The 22,983-nt window shown below is 42.5% G+C and overlaps 1 protein-coding gene and 1 pseudogene across 1 annotated transcript in view; both read left to right on the top strand.

Moving 5' to 3' along the window:
* Positions 1–12,181, top strand: part of HSD11B1 (hydroxysteroid 11-beta dehydrogenase 1) — a 30,271-nt gene extending 18,090 nt beyond the window's left edge. Inside the window, exons 5-6 of the mRNA XM_054474744.2 lie at positions 9,693–9,836; positions 11,556–12,181. Of these exons, the coding sequence (XP_054330719.1) occupies positions 9,693–9,836; positions 11,556–11,773 (362 nt within the window). The 3' untranslated portion in view covers positions 11,774–12,181. The remainder of the gene's footprint in view (positions 1–9,692; positions 9,837–11,555) is intronic.
* Positions 12,182–18,062: 5,881 nt separating this feature from the next.
* Positions 18,063–22,755, top strand: LOC129029947 (adenosine receptor A2b-like; annotated as a pseudogene).
* The last annotated feature ends 228 nt before the right edge of the window (positions 22,756–22,983 follow it).

Here is a 22,983-nt window from a genome sequence, read left to right as displayed (position 1 = left end):
CTCTAAAAGTGTGAAGGCAGGCAGGAATTAAGTTTTTCAATCCTTGTGCACTCCCTTCTGAGCAATCAATTAAAGCAGTCTAAAATCCACCTTTGAATTGGTAATCATTTCAAAATCTCAGCAAGGCAGTTAGGGATGGAGGGTAGAGAGAGGATGAATGAAAGCACGTAGGCCTCCTTTTGACCTCTTCTACTCAGCTAACAAGCCTCAGTGCATGGCTTCTTTGCCAGTTCTCTGGCTCTTGCTGTTTCTACAGTGGCTGAGTCCCAGCATTTCTGGGACAGAGCTAATTACAAACATTCTGTCCCACTTATCATCATGTCTGCCTTCATCCTTCTGAGACTCTGTGTCCCATATTTTGCTTCAGAAAATATAGTCACCATAGCTCTGTTTCTTTGTGTTCTAAAATTTCCCAGGAAGCTAGCTGCCATCTTTCTCTTCTGCTATGATGGCCCACCCTCCCACATAAGCCAAAACTTAACCTTGGGTAGAAACACTTAGGCTTCCGACCCCCTCAACTGCACGACTGCTTCATGTGTATTAGAACAGTACATTTATTTACTTATTAATTTTGTTGAGCACATACACTGGCACATTTAAAAAAAAAACTGGCAGTCTAACAAGTGGATCTCATAGGGTGCAATCAGAAAACAAGTTGACTCTTTCTTCCCACTGCCTGTTCAAACCTGTTCTGTGCGCAGGTCCTCCCTGAGCCTGGACATGAGCTAGGGCAGATGGCAACACTTTTCTGGTTACTCCAGGTCAATAAAAAATCCTATGGCTGCCTCTAGTCCCCAGAACAGTCTCATTTCCAAATAGGTAAGAAGTCTAGTCATGTGCAATACAACTTTAACCAAAGCTTCTCCCCTTGCTAAACTGGAACCTGCTGTTGGTAGGAAATGTGTTCGTTCTTTCCTCTCTTTCCCCACTTTCTTCCCACTCCCTGACCCCCTCTAGCCTGTCTTGGGTTAAAGGCAAAGGAAGAATGCAGGGAAGAGGATAAGGAGTAGGAAAGGTCTTATTTGGCTGGCACCCAGCTAATACATTGGTCTTCTCTTGACATTCAGAACTCACGCTCTCTGACCATTTGGTGGATGATCAAATCTGACTCCTGCATTGCATGCTTTTGTGGATTCTTTGGAGGCCCTTTCTGGAATACTAGTTATTCTTCTTGTGGTTTGGGCAGCAGTTGCTTATGTTATTTCCTTTGGGCCCTGGGAATACAAGAGAATACACTCACCACTTCAGGCTGTCCTTTTGGGCAGAATTGGAAATGGCTCCAGAAGAGAAGGGATGAGTCCTGGGACAAGGCCCACAGGGTGGTGAGCAGAGTGTGGGATGGATTTCAGGTCCACCTACAAGGGAGAGTTTCCATAGGTGTGACACAATTTGGGCTATGCAATGGCTTTGCCCATAGCCATGGCCTCTCAGATTGAGTCAGACCCCAGTCCTCCTTGCTCATCAAACTCTTTGGGACAAGCTCTCTGAGGTCTCTTTGAAGTCACTCTCACGAAGACTGATGTGAGGAAAATCCCCCACCCCTTCTTTTTGGAAGATCAATGAGACATTGCTAATTTCTTCTCCCTAACTCCTATCCTCTCTGGCCTCCCAGTGTCAGCCCCTTTATTTCCTTGGGATGTTTGTTTGTGTTTCCATGTTCCCTGTAAGTGCACAGGTGGTCTGGAACCTCCCTTCAGAACGTGGAAGCCTTTGCCAATTACTGTGATGTTCTCAGCCTTTGAACCTCAGCTGAAACGAAAGCAGAAAAAGTCAAATTTTAACATCCTGTTACATGTTGTTTACTCCACTTTGACCAGGCCTTTTGACTCATGGAACCTTTTTTAAAAAATAAAAATCTAGATTTTTAGAGGGATTTTGCCCTTTTCAGCTTTCTGAAACTTCTAAATATGGTTTACATAGAGCAGAACATAGGGGTTTCCTCACACAAGCTAATTAGCATTATGTGGAAAAATGTTTAAGAACACACTTGTGAATAGAAATAGACTTTAATTAAATGCACCAAGGTTGTTTGGGAATGGAAGATTTTTCTCTCTTCTCTTCATTTTTTTTTCTGTTTTTTTTTTTTTTTTAAATATATGTTCCAGCTTTCCTTTAGTGAGCCTAGACTGGTTCACAATCCTTATCTGCAATTCCAAAATCCAAAAAGCTATGGGAAAAAAATGGAAACAATAATAAAACTCCAAAAACTAAGGATTTTCTTTTCATAATTAAATCTACCTAATGAATTTAACCTGAACTGAAGTGAGGCTACGTAAATCCTTTATTTATCTCAGTATGAACTTTCCAATGTTTTAGTGCAGAAATAATAACATGCTCTCTTACAGGCTGCCCCCTCCAACCCTACTGGAGATGCGATGTAGTATCTATTAATGCCCATACCACCATCTATAATCCAAAAACAAATTAAAATTCCATAATACATCTGGCTCTAAGAGTTTTGGATAAGTGTTTATAAGTCTGTACTTTTGTAAAAGAAAAAATGCAATAAATTTTGCTATTATTTTCTTTGTCTGACTAGCTTCTCACTGCCTATCTAACTCCTGCCTCTAATTTTTGTACAAGCCATTCTTCCACCTCCCTGGTCCTTCATGTACTTCCTTTCATCAAGGAGAATTTACAACCTACCTCCTCCAGGTGGAGTTTCCTGATAGTCCAATATCTTTCTTCACCTAAACATCCAGTTTAGATTTGAAATACATGTTTTCCTTAGTCATGCCAGTTTGGATTTTAAAGAGACTTAACTCATAATTCAGTGACTGCTCACCCAGCTGTCATTGTGGGACTTTAGCCTCTTCCAAAGACCTCTCCCCATTTCTTTCAGGAGTTCCTAGATGATGTTCAACAAGCTTAGGCCACCATGCCTTTCCTGCCCCACACTCATTCTCAAAACCCACTATGAATATCATTTATGGATAAAGCCACTCTTTCCTACTGAACTCTTTAGCACAGTCCTCTACTCCATAAACAGACTAGAAGAATGGGGGGCAGAGCTCAGATCTGCAGGTTAATGGTCCTTATTTGCACATGGTCCTTACGTGCATTGAATTTGAGTACTGGCTTAAACCTTTACAGATCAATAGCAGGTCACAAAATCTGAGAGATGTCAACAACAGCTATAGCCATATGTTATTATGTTACAGTGTACCTCATGCATAGTCTTCATAATAAAGGCTAATCGTTTTTCAATAGTCTTTGTCCAACCTTATATGCTTGCATAATAATTCATTTTTTTCACCAATTAAAAGCGGGCGGATCACGAGGTCAAGAGATCAAGACCATCCTGGCCAACACAGTGAAACTCCATCTCTACTAAAAACACAAAAATTAGCCAGGCATAGTGGCACACGCCTGTAGTCCCAGCTACTCAGGAGGCTGAGGCAGGAGAATCACTTGAACCCAGGAGGCGTAGGTTGCAGTGAGCCAAGATAGTGCCACTGCACTCCAACCTGGCAACAGAATGAGACTCCATAAAAAAAAAAAAGAAAAACCAAAAACATTTTTTAGGCTGGGCACGGTGGCTCATGCCTGTAATCCCAGTACTTTGGGAGGCCAAGGCAGGAGGATCACTTGATGCCAGGGATTTTAGGCCAGCCTGTGCAACATAGTGAGACATCTCTACAAAAAATAAAAAATAAATTAGCCAAGCACAGTGGCATGCATCTGTAATCCCAGCAACTCAGGAGGCTGGGGTGGGAGGATGAGCTATGATCTCACCACTGTGCTTTAGCACTTCAGCCTGGGTGGGTGACAGAGTGAGACCCTGTTTCTAACAACAACAACAAAAAAACTTTTTTAAACCATACATGCATCCATGTCATGAATTTTTCAGGTGGTCTTCTGACATGTCTGGCTCCTTCACTACTTCTCTCCTTTCTTCTGCTTTCACTTTCTCTCTTCTCTTACTTACCTCCTTCTCCTACAAAACCATTTAGGATTCTTCTATGTACCTTGAGCATAACCTGAGGCATAACTAAGGATAGGCAATGTGATGCATGAGCTCCATAAGTGGTATAAAAATAACTGCTCTAGGAATTCAGACTATGGCTTTGCAGGATATCTTGCTTCTGTATCTCTGTTGCCACCTAGACAAACACATTAAATGTCATAGTCAATATCTTTATTGTCATCTAGGAGTGTGTAGTGGGCTGAATGGTGGTCCTCCCCCAAAAGATAAATCCACTTAGATCCTGTGAACGTGACCTTAAGTGGACACATAAAGTCCTTGAGGATGTAACTAAGATCTCAAGACGAAATCATCCCCGATTATCTGAGAGGCCCTGAATCCAATGACAAGTTACCTTATAAGAAGAGTAAAAGACCCAGACAGAAGAGAAGAAAGTGATGTGAAGATGGAGGCAGAGACTGGAGTTGCCAGCACAACTCAGCTCCAACTGCCAGCAGACATTAGAAGCTAGAAGAGACAAAAGAAGGATTCCCTGCTATAGCTTTTGGGGGGAGCATGGCTGTGCTGATAACTTGCTTTTGGACTTCTGGATTCCAGTACTGTAAGAGAACACATTTCTGTAGTCTTACGCTACCAAGTTTGTGGTAATTTGTTATGGCAGCCCTGGGAAATGAATACAAAGGGACTAGGAGTGACTAGCCCTGTTTATTTATGGGTATCCTCATCTGTCAGCTTAGAAGTGAAAATAATACTGCTATTCATAAATTTTGCCTATTTTGGACTCGACTATCAAAAGAGAGAGAATCCTCACCAACGCAGGAAGAACTGGATTTAACACATGGCTCCTGGAAAACACTCATATAAAGAACAGTGGCTTCTGTAGAGGAAGTACCACCTAGTGTTCAAGAGTGTGGGCCACTAGAGTCAAATCTGAATCCTGGTTTGAATCCTGCTTCTCCCACTCATTAACCTTGAAACTTTGAGCATTTATCCTTTAGACTCTATACTGGCACATAAGAGCTAAATAAATGTTAGCTCCTATTTAGCTCAATTTCAGAGGTTATTGTGTTTGCTCCATATGCTTGCTTATTTTTGCAGAATACTTGTCTCCGCTTACTTATGCCTCTCCATGGCTGAAATGGCTACCCCAGTCCCAACCTTACATAACCTTTCATTCAAAATTCAACAGCAGCAATCAGAATCTTTTGGTCACTTGTCTCAATTTATTGAAAGAGAGACCACGATGTGTGTTCAAGCCAGTGTGCATATTCGTGATAACTGGGCCAACCTTCCATGGCTAGAAAGATAAAGGCTCTTTGAAGGGGATGAGGGCAGGAAGGCCATGGCAAGCATTTCTAGTACCCTGTAGCTTTTCACATTTTATATATTCCAACCTATTTATGTCTTCCTTCATAGTATACGCCTCCAATTTCATGCTTTAAAAAGTATCTCTAACTTTGAGATTAGAAATTCACCCATAGCTTCTTTTAGTTTTTTACTTTCCACATGTACTCTGTGATCTAATTTGAATTTATTTATTAGAATGGCACTTTTTTCCTCCAAGTAACTAGCTATTTGTCCCAACATGATTTTTTGAATAGCTCATATTTTTCTCACCAATTTGAATACTAATACTGCTAACAATAATAGCATTTTCTGAATGCTTTCTATGTGCCAGAGTTTGTGCTAAGTATATTACATGGGTTACTTCAGCTTGGTTATATTATTATCCACATATTATAGCTAAGAATTGTCATACTTGGGATTCACACCTGGGTCATCTGACTCTAGAGCTCATACTTTTAATTATTATGCTATTCTGATAAGTAATGTGGATCTATTTTTGTCTCAAACAATAAGGAAAATTATTGACATAACTGGAAGTCCAGATGTAGGGCGGGCTTCACAGTTGACTTGGCTGAAGCTCAGTGTCCCCGTGATTCTCTTGGCTCTGCTCTCTTCCATGTGTGGCTTCATCCTCAGGCTGACAATGAGATAGCTGCAGCAATTCCAGCCCCCATATCAATGCACAAAAATGTGTCAGAAGAAAAAGAAGATTGCTACTCTCAAAAACTCTTCCAGAAGAACAATAACTTTTTGAGACACTCCAACAAAATTTTCTTCAAGTCTCATTGGTCCAAAATGAGCCACATGGCCATTCCTGTATCAATCGTGAGTAAGAAGAATGGGATAAAACAGATTACGTAAGCTCACACCTACAGTTAGGAATGATGTCAGCTTTCTTTTGGCACATGGGCTGCATAGAAGTGAGGATAACTATCAATAAGAAGTAAGTTCAGCTCTCAGATACAGAAAACCTAAAATAATAGTAGATTCAATAAGTTAGAATTTAGGCCGGGCATGGTGGCTCATGCCTGTAATCCCAACACTTTGGGAGGCCGAGGCAGGTGGATCACTTGAGGTCAGGAGTTCAAGTCCAGCCTGGCCAACATGGTGAAACCCTGTTTCTACTAAAAATACAAAAATTAGCCGGGTTTGGTAGTTCACACCTGTAATCCCAGCTACTTGGGAGGTTGAGGCAGAAGAATCACTTGAACTTGGGAGGCAGAAGTTGCAGTGAGCCGAGAGTATGCCATTGCACTCCAGCCTGGGCAACAGAGCAAGACTCTGCCTCAGAAAAAAAAAAAAAAAAAAAAACAACAAAACACACACACACACACACACACACACACACACACACACACACACACACAGAAGTAAGTTAAAATTTAAATTAGGTCTGAAGGTAGGCAGTATAGGGCCAGTATAGTATGGCAGCTCCATGGTCACCCAGGTTCCTTCCTTCTATCTAAACTATCTAAATGTTTCGCCATCCTCAATACATGGCTTATACCTCATGGTCCAAGATAGGTCTGGAGCCATAGCCATTATATCTACCTTCAGACACCAAGAAGGACAAAGGAGTGGGAAGGAGAGACTGGCTTCTCCCTTTAAGGATGTGTCCCAACATTGAAACCAAAACTAAAGATACAACAAAAAAGAGAAAACCACAGGCCAATATCCCTGATGAACACAGATGCAAAAATCCTCAACAAAATACTAGCAAACAGAACTCAACATTTTAAAGGATCATTCATCATGATCAAGTAGGATTCATCTCCAAGATGCAAGGACGGTTCAACATAAGCAAATCAATAAATGTGATACAACACATCAACAGAATCAAAGACAAAAACTATATGATCATTTCAGTAGATGATGAAAAAGCATTTGGTAAAATGCAACATCCCTTCATGATAAAAACCCTCAACAAATTGGGTATAGAAGGGATATACCTTAACATGATAAAGGCCATATATGACAAATCTATAGCTAATATCTTGCTGAACAGGGAAAAATTGAAAGCCTTTCCACCAAGATTTGGAACAAGACAATGATGCCAACTTTCACCACTTTTATTCAACGTAGTACTGGAAGTTCTAGCCAGAGCAATTAGACAAGAGAAAGAAATAAAGGGCATCCCAGTTGGAAAGAAAGAAGTCAAAAACCTCACTGCAACTTAACAAAAAGAGATTACTTCTTCTCAGGTAATAGTTTAGGGCTGCTTTTGATGGACTTACATGATGTCTTCAAGAATCCAAGGTCATTCCACGTTTCTGTTCCACTATAATTAACATTAGCTTTTCCTAAAGTTCAAAAACTGACTGCTACAATTCCAGCCATCGTATCTGAGGTTCATTAGGAGGAAAGAAGAAGGGCAAAATGTAAAAGTTGCATGCCACCTAAATCCATCTAATTTATCGGAAATCAATATCTTTCCTAGAAACCTCGTCTGTTAGATTTCTCATTGCCCAGAACTATTACGTCGCATGGCCTATTAGGGCAAGAAAATCTCAGGGAGATGAGCATTTTAAAATGATTACGTTGCTGTCCTGAACAAAATCAGACTCTATTATTAAAGAAGGAGGAACGGATATTGGGTAGATAACACTGTTTACTATCATTTTCCATCTAGAATATTTTTTGCTATATGATATAAAACAAAGAGTTAATTTTTTCCAATTAGTTAACCACCTTTCTCAGCATCTTTATTAAATAACCCATCCTTTCTTCATTGGTTTGACATAAAACATATTATATTTGAAACATATAGAAATTCCAATTCTGATAACTGCAGAGTGGCACCTGAAAGACCATCCTTCCCCAGATTACAACTATAAACTTTTGACAAAATATCGATGACAACCATTGAAAGCACTGGAGATTAACCAAGAGCAGATAGAAAATGGAGGGTTATTGACACTTGGAAGAAGGAAATGACAGTAGGCAAGTTTCTCAATTGTATAGCTTTATGCCTAAGGGCAGCCCCAATCAGTGCCATATCTGGGATAGAAACCTGCCATCTTGCCAACATGAATAGCTAGAAGGAAGAGGTTGGGGTTACCGTAATAGCTGGAATGCAAAGGGAATATGCTGGAAAGGAGAGTCACAGTGGAGAAACACTGAATCCTATACATAAGCTCTGTCCAAATCTCTAGTTGTTCTCTGAACAATGCATGGGCAATGCAGAAACCAAGCAGCCAAGTTAAGATTCAAATAATTGAACAGAGATTTCAGTTGATACTTATTACAAGAGACAGAGTTTCACCCAAGTTAACTGGCCACTTAAAAAAAAAAATCAACACTCTTTGGAGGAATGTGACAGAATCCAGGCACCCTGCAATGTATCATTCACAATATCCAGGATACAATACAAAATTAACACCCATACAAGAATGGTAAATATGACCCATACTTAGGAGGAAAGGAAATCCATAAAGATCAATCTTAAAATTACCCAAATTCTGAGAATTAGCAGACAATGGATTTTAAAGTAGTTGCTATAACAATGCTCGGTAAAGACTGTAGGGTCTCAGGTCACTTCTACTCTCCTCTCCTAAAAAGGGTATTAATAATAGTTTATCCTATTAGGCATATGTCCACATATCCTCCAAACAACTTGAGTGAGAATTAACCAGTCTGGTGAACGTTTTTTTTTTAAAAGTGGCTTTGGGTAGAAAAGCGAAGACAGGATTTTGTTTTTTGTTTTTTTGAGATGGAGTCTCTCTCTGTCACCCAAGCTGCAGTGCAGTGGCACGAACTCAGCTCACTGCAACCTCCACCTCCCAAATTCAAGCGATTCACCTGCCTCAGCCTCCTGAGTAGCTAGGACTACAGGCATGCACCCAGCTAATTTTTGTATTTTTAGTAGAGATGGGGTTTCATCATGTTAGTCAGGCTGGTCTCAAAATCCTGACCTCAAGTGATCTGCTCGCCTCGGCCTCCCAAAGTGCTTAGATTGTAGGTGTGAGCCACCACACCTGGCCAGGACAGGCAGTTTTTTAATCCCTTTGTAAGGAAAGTAAAACATACCCTTTCCATTGTCAACGGGTCACTGAGTTGGCAGAGATCACTTGTCAAACTCTTGGATCCCCAGCACTTGGTTCAGAGATGGAAGAGTTAGCAGCTGTGGAATTACATGGCTCTTTTGTAGCCCAGCTTGTTTATCACCCTTACCAAAACCTTAAACAGTCCCTCTTGAATGAAGGCTGTCCTGCAGCCCAATCCCACCCTATGCCTTCGATACCTTAATGTTTTCAAAATTCAACACAGCAGTATAACTTCCATGGGGAATATAGAGAAACTAAGACTCAAAGGGGTAAAAGGACACCACAGGAGTTACAAAGCCTACTACAGATAAAGATCAGCTCTGTCAGAAGCTGAAATGGGCAGCCTTGTTAACCCATTTCTTTAATCTATCATTTAGGGAAAGTGGCTTATCCAATGGTTGCTGCCTATTCTGCAAGCAAGTTTGCTTTGGATGGGTTCTTCTCTTCCATCAGAAAGGAATATTCAGTGGCCAAGGTCAATGTATCAATCACTCTCTGTGTTCTTGGCCTCATAGACACAGGTAAGGTCAATACTTTGTGTTTTTTTTAATTATTATACTTTAAGTTCTAGGGTACATGTGCACAACGTGCAGGTTTGTTACATATGCATGCATGTGCCATGTTGGTGTGCTGCACCCATTAACTCGTCATTTACATTAGGTATATCTCCTAATGCTATCCCTCCCCCCTCCCCCCACCCAACCGGCTCGGTGTGTGATGTCCCCCTTCCTGTGTCCAAGTGTTTTCATTGTTTGATTCCCACCTATGAGTGAGAACATGCGTTGTTTGGTTTTTTAATACTTTGAATAACGACCTGCAGATGAACTGTCTGCCTTACCATTGTGGATAAACAAGGGTGCTGAACTCCCTGACCTCATGCGTAATGCACTAAAAACAAACCAGTGCAGAAAGCACTTGCTCTCTCATTTAAAGGCGTTTCTGTCACTAGTGGAGGCTCTGGCTACTCTTTGACTCTCCTTTCCATTTTGATTACCAAGGTGGCTGGGTCTCACCACATTCATCACTTAACCCTTTGCTGAACACCTTATGTCCTCATGGACACTCAATGGCCATTACATTTCTATATGAGACTTATCAAAATACAAGTTTGTGTTTCTTAAAAGCAGCACCAGTAATAAGACACACTGGTATCACGAACTCTTTGATGTGATGTGCTGAGAAGGACACAACATCATTTTTGTGGTGTTCTTGCCAAAATACATGACCCCACTCCAATCATAAGAGAACAATGAACAAAACCAAATCAAGGAACATTTTATAAAACATTTGGTCAGTATTCTTCAAAAGTGTCAAGGCCATGAGAGACAAGGAAAGGCTGAAGAACTGTCACACATTGGAAGAAAAATGGGAAGAAATTACTACTAAGTGGAATCCTGGATAAGATCCAGGAACATAGAAAGAACATTAGTGAAAAAATAAGGTCTGTAGTTTAGTTAATATATTGTATCAATTCTATTATTATACCTGTCGTAAATCATTGCACAATGGTTATGTGTGATGTTGCAACCAGGGGGAGCAGGTGTGGAATATAAGGGGGTACTGCCTACAATTTTTACAACTTTTCTGTCAAGTCCAAATACAAGTTTATCTAAAACATGTGGCAGATATTAAAAGAAAATGCTCTTTGAAGAGTAAGTGAGCAACAGTTAGAGAAATAGACAGAGAGACCGAGACCCAGGGGGAAACAAGAAAGGAATGGAGAGAGAGAAGTTGTGTAAGATGGACATGAAAACTTGGAAGGGGAGAGAAGTGAAAGTGGTGACAAGGGAGCAAAAGCCTGGATTCTTGTGTATCTCTTCCTTTTACAAGACAGTAAGTCATTATCATACAGCACTCTGGTTTTGCCCACTGGCACTTCCCATTAGCTACTGAGTCATTATGAGACTTCTATCCTCATTCTGCTCCCCCATATTACTTCTCCGCCTCCAACCAAAATACCCAGGAGAGGAGCATGATTCAGATCTCCCAAGTAATCACCTCTAACTGCTCCCACCAATCTCCATCCAGGAAGGCAAGGCCCCTATTAACACTAAGGCCTCTCTTTGCCCAACAGACTCTAACATACCCAGTCTCTCTATGTATTCCCTATAGCGCCTGTGAGGCTTGCAGAGCAAACACTGCCAAAAGCCCCTGACAGATAAGTGGTTGATGTCTCCAGGCCTTCCATCATGTAGACTGTCCTAGTCGGATAACCCTACTCTTCCCTTGTCATTCTATAGAAACAGCCATGAAGGCAGTTTCTGGGATAGTCCATATGCAAGCAGCTCCAAAGGAGGAATGTGCCCTAGAGATCATCAAAGGGGGAGCTCTGCGCCAAGAAGAAGTGTATTATGACAGCTCACTCTGGACCACTCTTCTGATCAGAAATCCATGCAGGAAGATCCTGGAATTTCTCTACTCAACAAGCTATAATATGGACAGACTCATAAACAACTAGGAACTCCCTGAGGGCTGGGCATGCTGAGGGATTTTGGGACTGTTCTGTCTCATGTTTATCTGAGCTCTTATCTATGAAGACATCTTCCCAGAGTGTCCCCAGACACATGCAAGTCATGGGTCACACCTGACAAGTGGAAGGAGTTCCTCTAACATTTGCACAATGGAAATGTAATAATAATGAATGTCATGCACCGCTGCAGCCAGCAGTTGTAAAATTGTTAGTAAACATAGGTATAATTACCAGATAGTTACATTAAATTTATATCTTATATATAATAATATGTGATGATTAATACAATATTAATTATAATAAAGGCCACATAAACTTTATAAATTCATAACTGGTAGCTATAACTTGAGCTTATTCAGGATGGTATCTTTAAAACCATAAACTGTACAAATGAAATTTTTCAACATTTGTTTCTTATTTTGTGGTCTGAACTCTTTATCTGTTCCTGAGTGGAAGAAATCACCCTAATCTTTGTTTGGTGGGGAATATTGTGTCTTTACCTTTTCTGTGTATTTCTGATATTCTTCATATTATTGCATATTGCTCCTCTGGGAAAGAAGACACCTAGGCATAAGGAACTAGGGCAAACCCAGGGAAATGGAGGTCCCAGAAACTTGAGCCACAGACCCAATGCCCGTTTACTGCTCTCAGAGGACATCAAGCATCTGTACTTTACATGTGAACACTAAACTCTACATTGAAAGTTTGGAGAGGGGGAGTTGGAGTTCAAATCCTGCCACTCACTCATTTAGACATTTACTCATTCAACAAAAATTTAGTAAGCACTTGTTAGGCATCACCTAACTATAATTAAATGGGAAACAAAACATCAGCAAAAGGAACAACTCAGCAAAGCCCTATATTGATCAGGGCCCAAGAAGTAAGAGATGACACCCTCAAATTGTGTAATTTTAGTAGCATTTAATAAAAAAAAGGGGCAAGGCACAGGGAAATCACAAAAGATAGTGATATCTCAGGGTTAGTTGCAGCTGTTTCCACCGTAAGTCCCACAGGGACAAGAGAAGAGACCTGTTACAAAAACCTCAAGATGTGAAGACCTGTGTGGAGAGTACCACATGGCAGGAGCTGTGACATTTAGTTAAGAGATGCAGCCAGCCAGCCAGCCAGGCGCTGTGGCTCACACCTGTAATCCTAGCACTTTGGGAGGCTGAGGTGGGCAGATCATGAGGTCAAGAGATTCAGACCATCCTGACCAACATGGGGAAACCCCGTCTCCACTAAAAATACAAAAATTAGCTGGGTGTGGTGGTGCGCGCCTATGGTCCCAGCTACTTGAGAAGCTGAGGCAGGAGAATTGCTTGAACCTGGGAGGCAGAGGTTGCAGTGAGCTGAGATTGTGCCACTGCACTCCAGCCTGGCGCCAGAGCGAGACTCCATCTCAAAAAAAAGAGATGCAGCCAGCCCACCAAGGATTGTGAAGGAGGTATCTAGGGGAAAAAACACCCTAGCCTCACCTCACACTCTTCCCTCCCTCTGATCTCTGGCCAGTGTTTTGCATTAGCTGAACAGAGGGGCAAGGGAGCAGATAGGTATAGACCATACAGGTCAGCTTCCCCATGTACAGAGCAGACAGAAAAGGGTAGAGAGTGTTCTGGAGAAATGAATGGAGTATATCCATCAGGAACCCCAACACTCCCAAACATACAGCTTCCATGGTAAGTAATGCTGGGACATGAGACATGTGCCTAAAAGTGCAGGGGAAATTTTCTTTTCCCGCCTCTGAATCTAAACGGCTGGGCAGCAGAACATATTGGAATCTATTGAGCCTGCCAGCCACATGGACAAAGGGCTGGATCTCAGCCTGCTAATATGGCTGCACTTTTCTTAGAGGTCCTTCCAAGGCTATGCTCAGTGCAAGGGAGCAGGAGAGACCTGGCTGCATCCATGTGCAAAAACAAGACAAAACAAAAAGGGCCAAAAAATGTAGTCTGGTTTCTGACATGAAATGCACCCACACTTGCAACGTCGCCTAATATATGTCCTGGTTTCTGATCAATCAGATTAACACCCTTCAGTCTCTTGTAGAAATGAGACTCCTTCTTCACAGTGAGATGAAGTGCAGTAATTCCTTTACTCAAAGGTAGAGATAATATTAAAGCTGAGTTAGAATTTGCCTGGGGAGAGGTTAAACCTCTTTCTAAATGAGACTTTCTTCAGAATCCAAAGGGGAAGATCTCAAAACATAGGTCTGAGAACTGAAACCATCTACACCCACATAGCTTATTATCTTCATTAACATGATTTTAACATTCCATTCTCTTTATCAGCATGACTTTACTATTCCAGGAAATTCTTGTCCGCAAAGATAAATGTTGCAAGCCCATTTAAAAGTGCTGAACTTTTCAACAGATAGCATCAAATGACTGCTACTCTTTAAGACTGCTTGGAACGCTTAGTTCCAAACCCCAGCTTCATTGTGTTCACCAGTCTCCAGCTATGGCATCACAATCCTCATCCAATTCAAATAAAGTCACCATGCTGAAGTCTCGCCTTAACCTAGACTTCAAAGCCCCATAAAGACCCTGACTTTACCCTCTCCACTCTCAGAGTCTACTAAGACTCCATCAAGACTCCAGCTTTGCCTTATCAACAGGTTGTTTTGGTGGTCATTTTTAGGGAGCCAACATTCAACAAGTCCTTCCTAAGAGGTCCTCTCAAGGGTCCTCATCCAGTTCCTAACCTGGCTCCCCTGCCCCTTAAATACCTGTCCCATCTCTCAGGAGTGGCAGGGGTTCCAGCAGCTGGAGCCAAGTTCCAATTTCAGTGGCACCAGCAGTACAATGACCCTTGTCTTTGGACTAGTTCCACTTAAAAGAACCTAGCCGTCCTAGCTCACTTTATCATGAGCTCAAAAATATACATCCAAGGACGTCCATTTTCACATCCTTATGTGAAATCCAGATGTGCATCACTCACTTCTCGCCCACATTAACACAAAAATTCAGCTTCTCTTTGTAGGTTCCAAAAGTAATTATATTCTCACTGAAAGTATTAGCAAGCAAGGTAGTGTTTGCAATATGCAAGGTAGCATATCTCAGAGGCGAGAAGGAAGACTAAGTTTACATTCATTCAGCGTGCATCATTTTTTTTTTTTTTTTGAGACAGGGTCTTGCGCTGTCACCCAAGCTGGAGTGCAGTGGCATGATCGTGGCTTCACTGCAACCTCGAACTCCTGGGCTCAAGCAATCCTCTGGCCTCAGCCTCCCAAGGAGCTAGGACTACAGGCATGTGCCATCGTGCCTGGGCTGATTTTTTAAAAATTATTTTTAGTAGAGATGAGATCTTGTTATGTTGCCCAGATTGGTCTCAAACTCCTGAGCTCAAACAGTCTTCCCATTTCAGCCTCCCAAAGTGCTGGGATTACAGGCATGAGCCACCGTGCCCAGCCCGGTGTGCATCATTTAACTCAAAAGATCCCCCTTGGCCATATTGCCCTCAAAGTGCTTCCTCTAGGCTTCCCCTCTTAATCTGACTTTGACCCCCCAGAGAATCCAGCCTCCAGCCTCCTTCTTCTCCCTCATATATTTATTATGCACAGTTGATTCTGACTCTAGCTTGAGGCTATCCAGCAATATCTTTTTTAACAAAAATAGCCTCTTCCCACAAAGAAATTCCTTCACCAAATATTAAATTTGTAGTAGCCAAGACAATTGAAAACAACCTTAATGTCTACTCATAGGGAAATGTTCAAATTATAGGAATTAAATTCAATATTATGAAATCACTGTGTCATGGTAACAAGGGATCAAGTCAATTTATACGTACATCCGTGGAAGGAATTCCAAGGCATACTGTTAAGTGTATAAAACAAGTTGCTTACAAAGATGCATAATATAATTCCATTTATGTTAATAAGTTATACACACACACACTCATGGAATGAGGATGTGTGGATTCCATGTGAATGGAATGGGGAATATAACTAGCATAAGGCACTATTGTAAGACCTGAGAAAATTAGGAACAGCTTTCTTCCAAGGAATACACCTGTGATTCTCAGACTGGCAGTGTTGCAAGTTGAACCATGTCCCCAAAAAAGACATATTAAGGCGCTAATCCCTAATACCTCAGAACATGATTTTATGTGGAAATAGATCATTCCAGATATAATTACTTAGGTGAAGACAAGGTTGCACTGGATTCAGGTGAGCAACATGACTAGTGTCCTTTTAAGAAGAAGGCCACATAAAGGCAGAGACACACAGGGACAACACCTTGTGATGACAGAGGCAGAGATGCAAGTGATGCAGCTGCAGGCCAGAGTACACCAAGGCTTGAAAACCCCTATCAGGAAGCAAGAAGAGGCAAGGAAGCACTCTCCCCTACAGGCTGCAGTAGAAGTGTGGCCCTGTCAACAACTTGATTTCAGTATTCTAGCCCCCAGGACTGTGGATCAATAAATTTCTATTGTTTTAAGCCACTGCATTTGTGGTACTTTCTTTGGCAGCCTTTGGAACATAATAGAGGAAGTACTTTCTTTGGCAGCCCTAGGAACCTAATCCCTGTATTAGGGATCCCTAATACAGGGATATGTACCCCTTGCCTTGCTTCTCTTTGTGGCCCAAGATTATGATGTTATCATAATGTAATGATTATAATATTATCATAATCTTGGGCCACAAAGAGAAGCAAGGCAAGGGATACATATTCCTTGACTCAGAATTTTACTTCTAGGAATCCTGACACACAAATGTGATCTAATTAAAACAGAATCAAGTCATACCTCCATCAAAACCCATAATTATCCCATTCATTCTGAGTAAAGGCCAAAGTCCTTACAGAGACCTCAAAATTTTACATGATCTGGGTCCTCATTGGCTCTGAGATGGCATCTCCTTCTCTTCTCCCCTCATTGCTCAAGCACTCTAAGAGGCCTCACTTGGCCTCCTATCTATTCCAGAGCATGCCAAATATGCTTCTACTTCTCTATACCACATGGCCAGCTGCCTTACTTCCTTCAGATTCATTCAAAAAGTTGCCTTTTCATGGGCTAAGGACATGAATAGACAATTCTCAAAAGAAGATATACAAATGGCCAACAAACATGTGAATAAAATGCTCAACATCAGCCAGGCATGGTGGCTTATGCCTGTAATCCCAGCACTTTGGGAGGCTGAGTTGGGTAGATCACCTGAGGTCAGGAGTTCAAGACCAGCCTGGCCAACATGGTGAAACCCCATCTCTACCAAAAATACAAGAATTAGCCAGGCATGGTGGCAGCATCTGTAATCCCAGCTACTCAGTGGGCTGAGGCACGAGAATCACTTGAACCTGGGGGGTGGAGGTTGCAGTGAGCCGAGATCACACCACTGCACTCCAGCCTGGGCAACAGAGCGAGAATCTGTCTCAAAAAAAAAAGAAAAAGAAAAAGAAAAAATGCTCAACATCTCTAATGATCAGGGAAATGTAAATCAAAATCACAATGTGATACCACCTTACTCCTGCAAGAATGGCTATAATCAAAACAATCAAAAAATAATAGACATTGGCATGGATGCGGTGAAGAGGAAACACTTCTGCACTGCTGGTGGGAATGTAAGCTAGTGCAATCACTATGGAAAACAGTGTGGAGATTCCTTAAAGAACTAAAAGTAGAACTACCATTTGATCCAGCAATTCCACTACTGGGTGTCTACCCAGAGGAAAATAAGTCGTTACACAAAAATGATATCTGCACATGCATGTTTATAGCAACACAACTCACAATTGCAGAAATGTGGAACCAACCCAAATGCCTATCAGTCAATGAGTGGATAAAGAAACTGTGATATATATATATATATATATATACACACACACAATGGAATACTACTCATCCTTCAAAAGGAATGAATTAATGGCATTCACAGCAACTTGGATGAGATTGGAGACTATTATTCTAAGTGAAGTAACTCAGAAATGGAAAACCAAACATTGTATGTTCTCTCCTAAGTGCGAGCTAAGCTATGAGGATACAAAGGCATTAGAATGACACAACGGACTTTGGGGGCTCAGGGGAATATGGTGGGAAGGAAGTGAGGGATAAAATACTACAAACTGGGTTCAGTGTATACTGCTCAGGTGATAGGTGCACCAAAATCTCACAAATCACCACTAAAGAACTGACTCATGAAACCAAACACCACCTGTTCCCCAATAACCTATGGAAATAAAAAAAAAAATTTTTTTAAGTTGCCTTTTCAATGAAGCATTCCTTAGCCACCCTAAATAAAATTTCAAACCCACCCTGAAATGTTCTTTTTGTTTTGTTTTTTCAGACAGGGTCTCTCTCTGTCACCCAGGCTGGAGTGCCATGGCATGATCACAGTTCACTGTAACCTCTACCTCCTGAGCTCAAGCAATCCTCCCACCTCAGCCTCCAGGGAGATGAGACCACCGGCATGTGCCACCATGCCTGGCTAATTTTTGTATTTTTTGTAGAGACGGGGTTTTGCCATGTTGCCCAGATTGGTCTCAAACTCGTAAACTCAAGCAATCTACCCGTCTTGGCCTCCCAAAGTGCCGGGATTACAGGCATGAGCCACCATGCCAGGCCTGCCATGAAATTTTATGTCTGCCTTCCCTGCTTGTTTTTTCTCCTTAGTACTTATTATTATCCATATTGTTGGTCATTTATCTTGTTTATTATCTGTCCTTGTCCCAGTTACTATGGTGACATAACAAATCATCCCAAAACTCAGTGGCTTAAAACATAAAACGACATTCGCTTCGCTCGCAAATCTGTAGTCTGAGCAGGCTCAGCAGGGATACTTAATTTCTGCTCCACTCAGCAAGATTGGGTGGCTCAAAGGTCAGGAACTATAATCACCTAAAAGTGTGATTGTGCCTGCCCTGGGAAGACATGAACAGCTAGACTCTGAAACAGGTAGGGCACTTTAGGTGCCTGGCTCCTTGGGTACCTGAAGCTAAGCAGGGAGGGCACAGTGGGAGTCTCTCTCATCTTTGTGTGATCTCTCCACATGGTCACTTGGAATGGCAGCTTTAGGGTTGCCAGACTGCTTGGAGGACTTGAGATCTCCAAAGGCAAGTGTCCCAAGAGAAAGAGCCAGGCAGAAGCTATATTGCCTTTCAGGACTGACCATATGCTTTTGGTCAAAGCACTTCTGAAGATGCACCTCGTTTCAAGGAAAGGGAATACAGACCCCACCTGTTGATGGAGGACTGTCATTGTCACATTGTAAGAAGAGCATGTGGGATGAATGGGCTAAAAATTGCTGCAGCCATCTTTAGAAAGTACCATCTGCCACATTCCCCCTGCTAGAATGTTGGTTTCATGAGGACAGGAGTTTTTTCTGTTTAGTTCAGTGTGCCCCCAGCACCTAGAGAAGCACCTGGCACATACGTGTGGGCCAGAGAAGATCATGAGGTATCTAGATGCAAGTGATAAACTGTTGTACCAGACACAGAATCAGGAGCTTCTGAGGGTCACATAAACACAGGAAGAAGGCAGGTTTGCAGGAGCCAAGGCCCTGCAGATTGTCAAGAGGACAGGAGTGGGAGGGCTGATTAGGAGAGGAGGAAATGAGTGCAGAGACAGAAACACTGTCAGGTGACAAATTGATAGCCAAAGTCAAGTTAAAATTAGTTTTTGCCTTTAGTCTGAACATGTAAGAGTTCTCCTTAGGCCCAAAGATATTGTAAGGTTTCAGCCCATGTTCAGGATAAAGCAGCCTTTCTCTGATTCTGCTAATTTTGGGCTTATTCACCCCTCCATAGCATTAGGGGAGCAGAAGATATGAAAACTAATAGCCAGTATCTATGAGTTAATATTAAACTAAATCTTTGGTCTTTTGCAGGGCTGTACTGAGAAATGTTTAACAACTAACTCTCCAGAAAAAGAAGAAACAAAGCCTTAATTTGCTGATTTGTAGCATTTGCCTGTATCTATGATGTAAAGACTCTTACTGTGGCCAACTTCAAGTCACCAACAGGACATCACGGCATGTGGATTGGGAAGAGATGGACACCCCCGGCTCTCTCAAGCCTGTGTACTGGCTCCAGCACATCATCATGACTTTCACTTTCCACATTCCTGACAGAATTCGTTATTCTTAAGGAGACAGTTCACTCTCTCCTCCTCCAGGACTTGAAATCAAACTCTGATAACATGAGTCAAATTGGCGTTTTCTGTTTTTTGTTTTTTGTGTTTTGTTTTTCTGTCAGCAAGCGTGGCCAAGCTGACTAGCAGTGACAAGACATCAACATTCTATAATACCATTGCCAGGGAAGGAGAGGCAGCAAGGGCTCCTGAAGACATGGGATGCTCATACTCTTCCATTCTAAGGGCGTCAGCATCCTGCATGAAGTCAACAGCCTCGACCAAGGTGTCAGGGAGACCTGCAGTCATGACTTTCAAGTTTGTCAGCACTGCATTCCCCTGGGAGTAACAGAAAATCCAACTGTCTGACAGTGGCTGGCTGAATCAGGCAGAGACTTATTTTCCTCTCCTAACAAAAAGTCTGGGTGGAGCTGACTAGGGCCTTCGGGGACCTGGGCTCCTTCTGCCTTTCCACTCAGCTCTCCATCCTCCTCCTTGTTGCTGGGTGTTCACAAGACAGTGGCCCCACCCTCAGCATCACTCAGTGTTTCTGGCAAGAGAAGGAGGAAGGTGAAGGGTACAGGATGCACACCAGCTGACTCTGACCCCTGATAATGAGCACACTGGGAAGCCCCATCCAAAGACTTCAGTTTACATCTCACGGCCCACAGCCATGGCATGTGGCCACTGTTCCCTTCAGGGGAGGCTGAGAAATGGAGCTTTCAACTGGGCACATTGCCACGCCAAACAAAACTGTGGTTCTATTCAGCAACCAATAGTGTTTGTCATAAGTATAAATCACCAGAGAAGCAGGGAGATACAGTCAGAGCAGAAGGACACAGGTCTGAAGACATCAGCCTCCTAAGCATGCTGACAGCATCCACTCACACTGACCATTTGCAAGGTCCTACTTGGGCACCACAGTTCTATCTATGCTGGAGGAAATCCGGGGCCTCCCACATCTGCAAATTTCCCTTTGAGAAATTGTGATTCCCTCTCTTCAGTAAAGAATGTCATGAAAAGGCCTAGATATCAGTAGGAGGGAGCCCTGAGGAGGTGACCTCAGAGGAGGAGCACACACAGGCACAGGGGACAGACATCCAAGCTGCTGTTCCAAAGATCTCCTTCTCAAGGACAGTTAAGTCCCCCCTCACCAACAAGTCCCTCTCCAGAGCTGCTGTGCTACCATTCTCCACACTGACAGGACCTTTCTCCTTGGCTGGACCACTCTGGGCGAGCATGTGAAACCCACCCCAGAGCACTGTCCATGGCAAACTTCAAAGGATGACTGGATCAAAGACTCTCTAGAGCAGGGTTCTCCAAAGCTTTTGATCACATACTTCATTATTAAAACATGATTACACTTGGGGAATTCAAAAGATCCCCAAGATGGAAAAAAATGATTAAGCATGTGTGCTTCTAATAGATATATGGTTACTATTTATTTAATATATGCATATAATATTTGCTAGCATAAAACATAGGCAGAAATTGAAATCTTAAAAGGACAAGCTAAAAATAGAGAGATGCGGCTGGCAGACGCATAGTGCAGGCACACACAACTGTCCCACGTGAGGCTCATGGTAGACAAGGCCCTAGTAGATGGGCCATGGGCCCAGGTAGATGAGGCCTGGAGCCTGGCTGGCCAGGCCATGCTGCTGGAGGTGCAGGGCGCACCCGTTCGTGGTGTTAGGGCTGGCACGCCAAGTGCACTGCGGTCGTCCACCAACTCCTTCCTGGTGTCCCTGACGTGGCCGTGGGGCTCTTCGCCTTCCCCTTTACCATCATCATCAGCCTGGGTTCTGCACTGACTTCCACAGCCACCTCTTCCTTGCCTGCTTCATGCTTGTGCTCACACGGAGCTCTATCTTCAGCCTCCTGTCCATGGCCATCAACAGGTACCTGGTCAGCCACAGCCGGCTCAGGCATAAAAGTTTAGTCACTGGGACTCAAACAAGAGGGGTTACTGCTGTCCTCTGGGTCCTTGCCTTTGGCATTGGACTGACCCCATTCCTGGAGTGGAACAGTAAAGACAGAACCTCTAACAACTGCATGGAGCCCTGGGATGGAACCATGAATGAAAGCTGCTGCCTTGTGAAGTGTCTCTTTTAGAATGCAGTACCCATGAGTTACATGGTATATTTCAGTTTGAGGGGATAAGTCCTGCCCCCACTGCTCATAATGTGGCTGATCTCCATCAAGTTCTTCACAGTGACCTGCAGGCAGCTTTAGTACACGGAGTCGACGGACCACTCAAGGACCACCCTCCAGCAGGAGATATACACAGCCAAGTCGCTGGCTGTGATGGTGGGGATGTTTGCTCTGTGCTTGCTACCAGTGTGCACCATGGACTGTGTCACTCTTTTTCAGCTAGCTCAGGCTAAAGATAAGCCCAAGTGGGCAAGGAAGATGACCATTCTGTTGTCACATGCAAATTTGATTGTCAATCCCATTGTCTATGACCACTGGAACAGAGACTCCTGCTATAATTAAATTATTTACAGGTATGTTCACTGCTGGACTGATCTCAATAATGGGAATGGGCAGGTCAGGGCACAGCCTGTTCTCAGTGTGGCCTGTGAAGCAGGCTCTGGCCTCTTCGAGGAGAAGGCATAAATACATAATAAACAATGGGACAGGACATGACTGGCTGATTCTCATTGTGAAAGATAGCTATACCTCCCAAGCACATGGGCTGCCTCTTTTGAGCACTCCCCTGGAGCTACCATATATCTAGGTAACATATACATGTTATTAGTAGGCTCCAAGGGTTGACAAAGATATTTATGGTTCTATTTGGCTGCTTTTACTGTGTTGATGATGCTGACAGCTTGAATGGATTTTAAAAGCATGTTTTGTTTTGTTTTAGAGTCTGCCTCCTTTATGGTAGAAAATGACAAACTCTTTTACTCTGAAACACTGTGAACTATTATAATGCAAATATGTTTTAACTTAGAGGCAATGAAACAATAAAAGTTGCCTGTACTAAAAATGTATATTTGTTTCTAAGAAGGCAGCCAGGAAAATTAAAAGTATAATTCTTCAATCAAGAAACTGCCATATTAATTTGAGGAAATGATAGTCTCCTAAGTTCTTAAGTAGAATTGTCAACACGTAATAATTTTAAGCCCCGTTCTTTT

Source organism: Pongo pygmaeus, chromosome 1 (assembly GCF_028885625.2).
Source record: "Pongo pygmaeus isolate AG05252 chromosome 1, NHGRI_mPonPyg2-v2.0_pri, whole genome shotgun sequence".
Lineage (NCBI taxonomy): Eukaryota > Metazoa > Chordata > Mammalia > Primates > Hominidae > Pongo > Pongo pygmaeus.
This window is presented reverse-complemented; position numbering and strand designations above follow the sequence as displayed.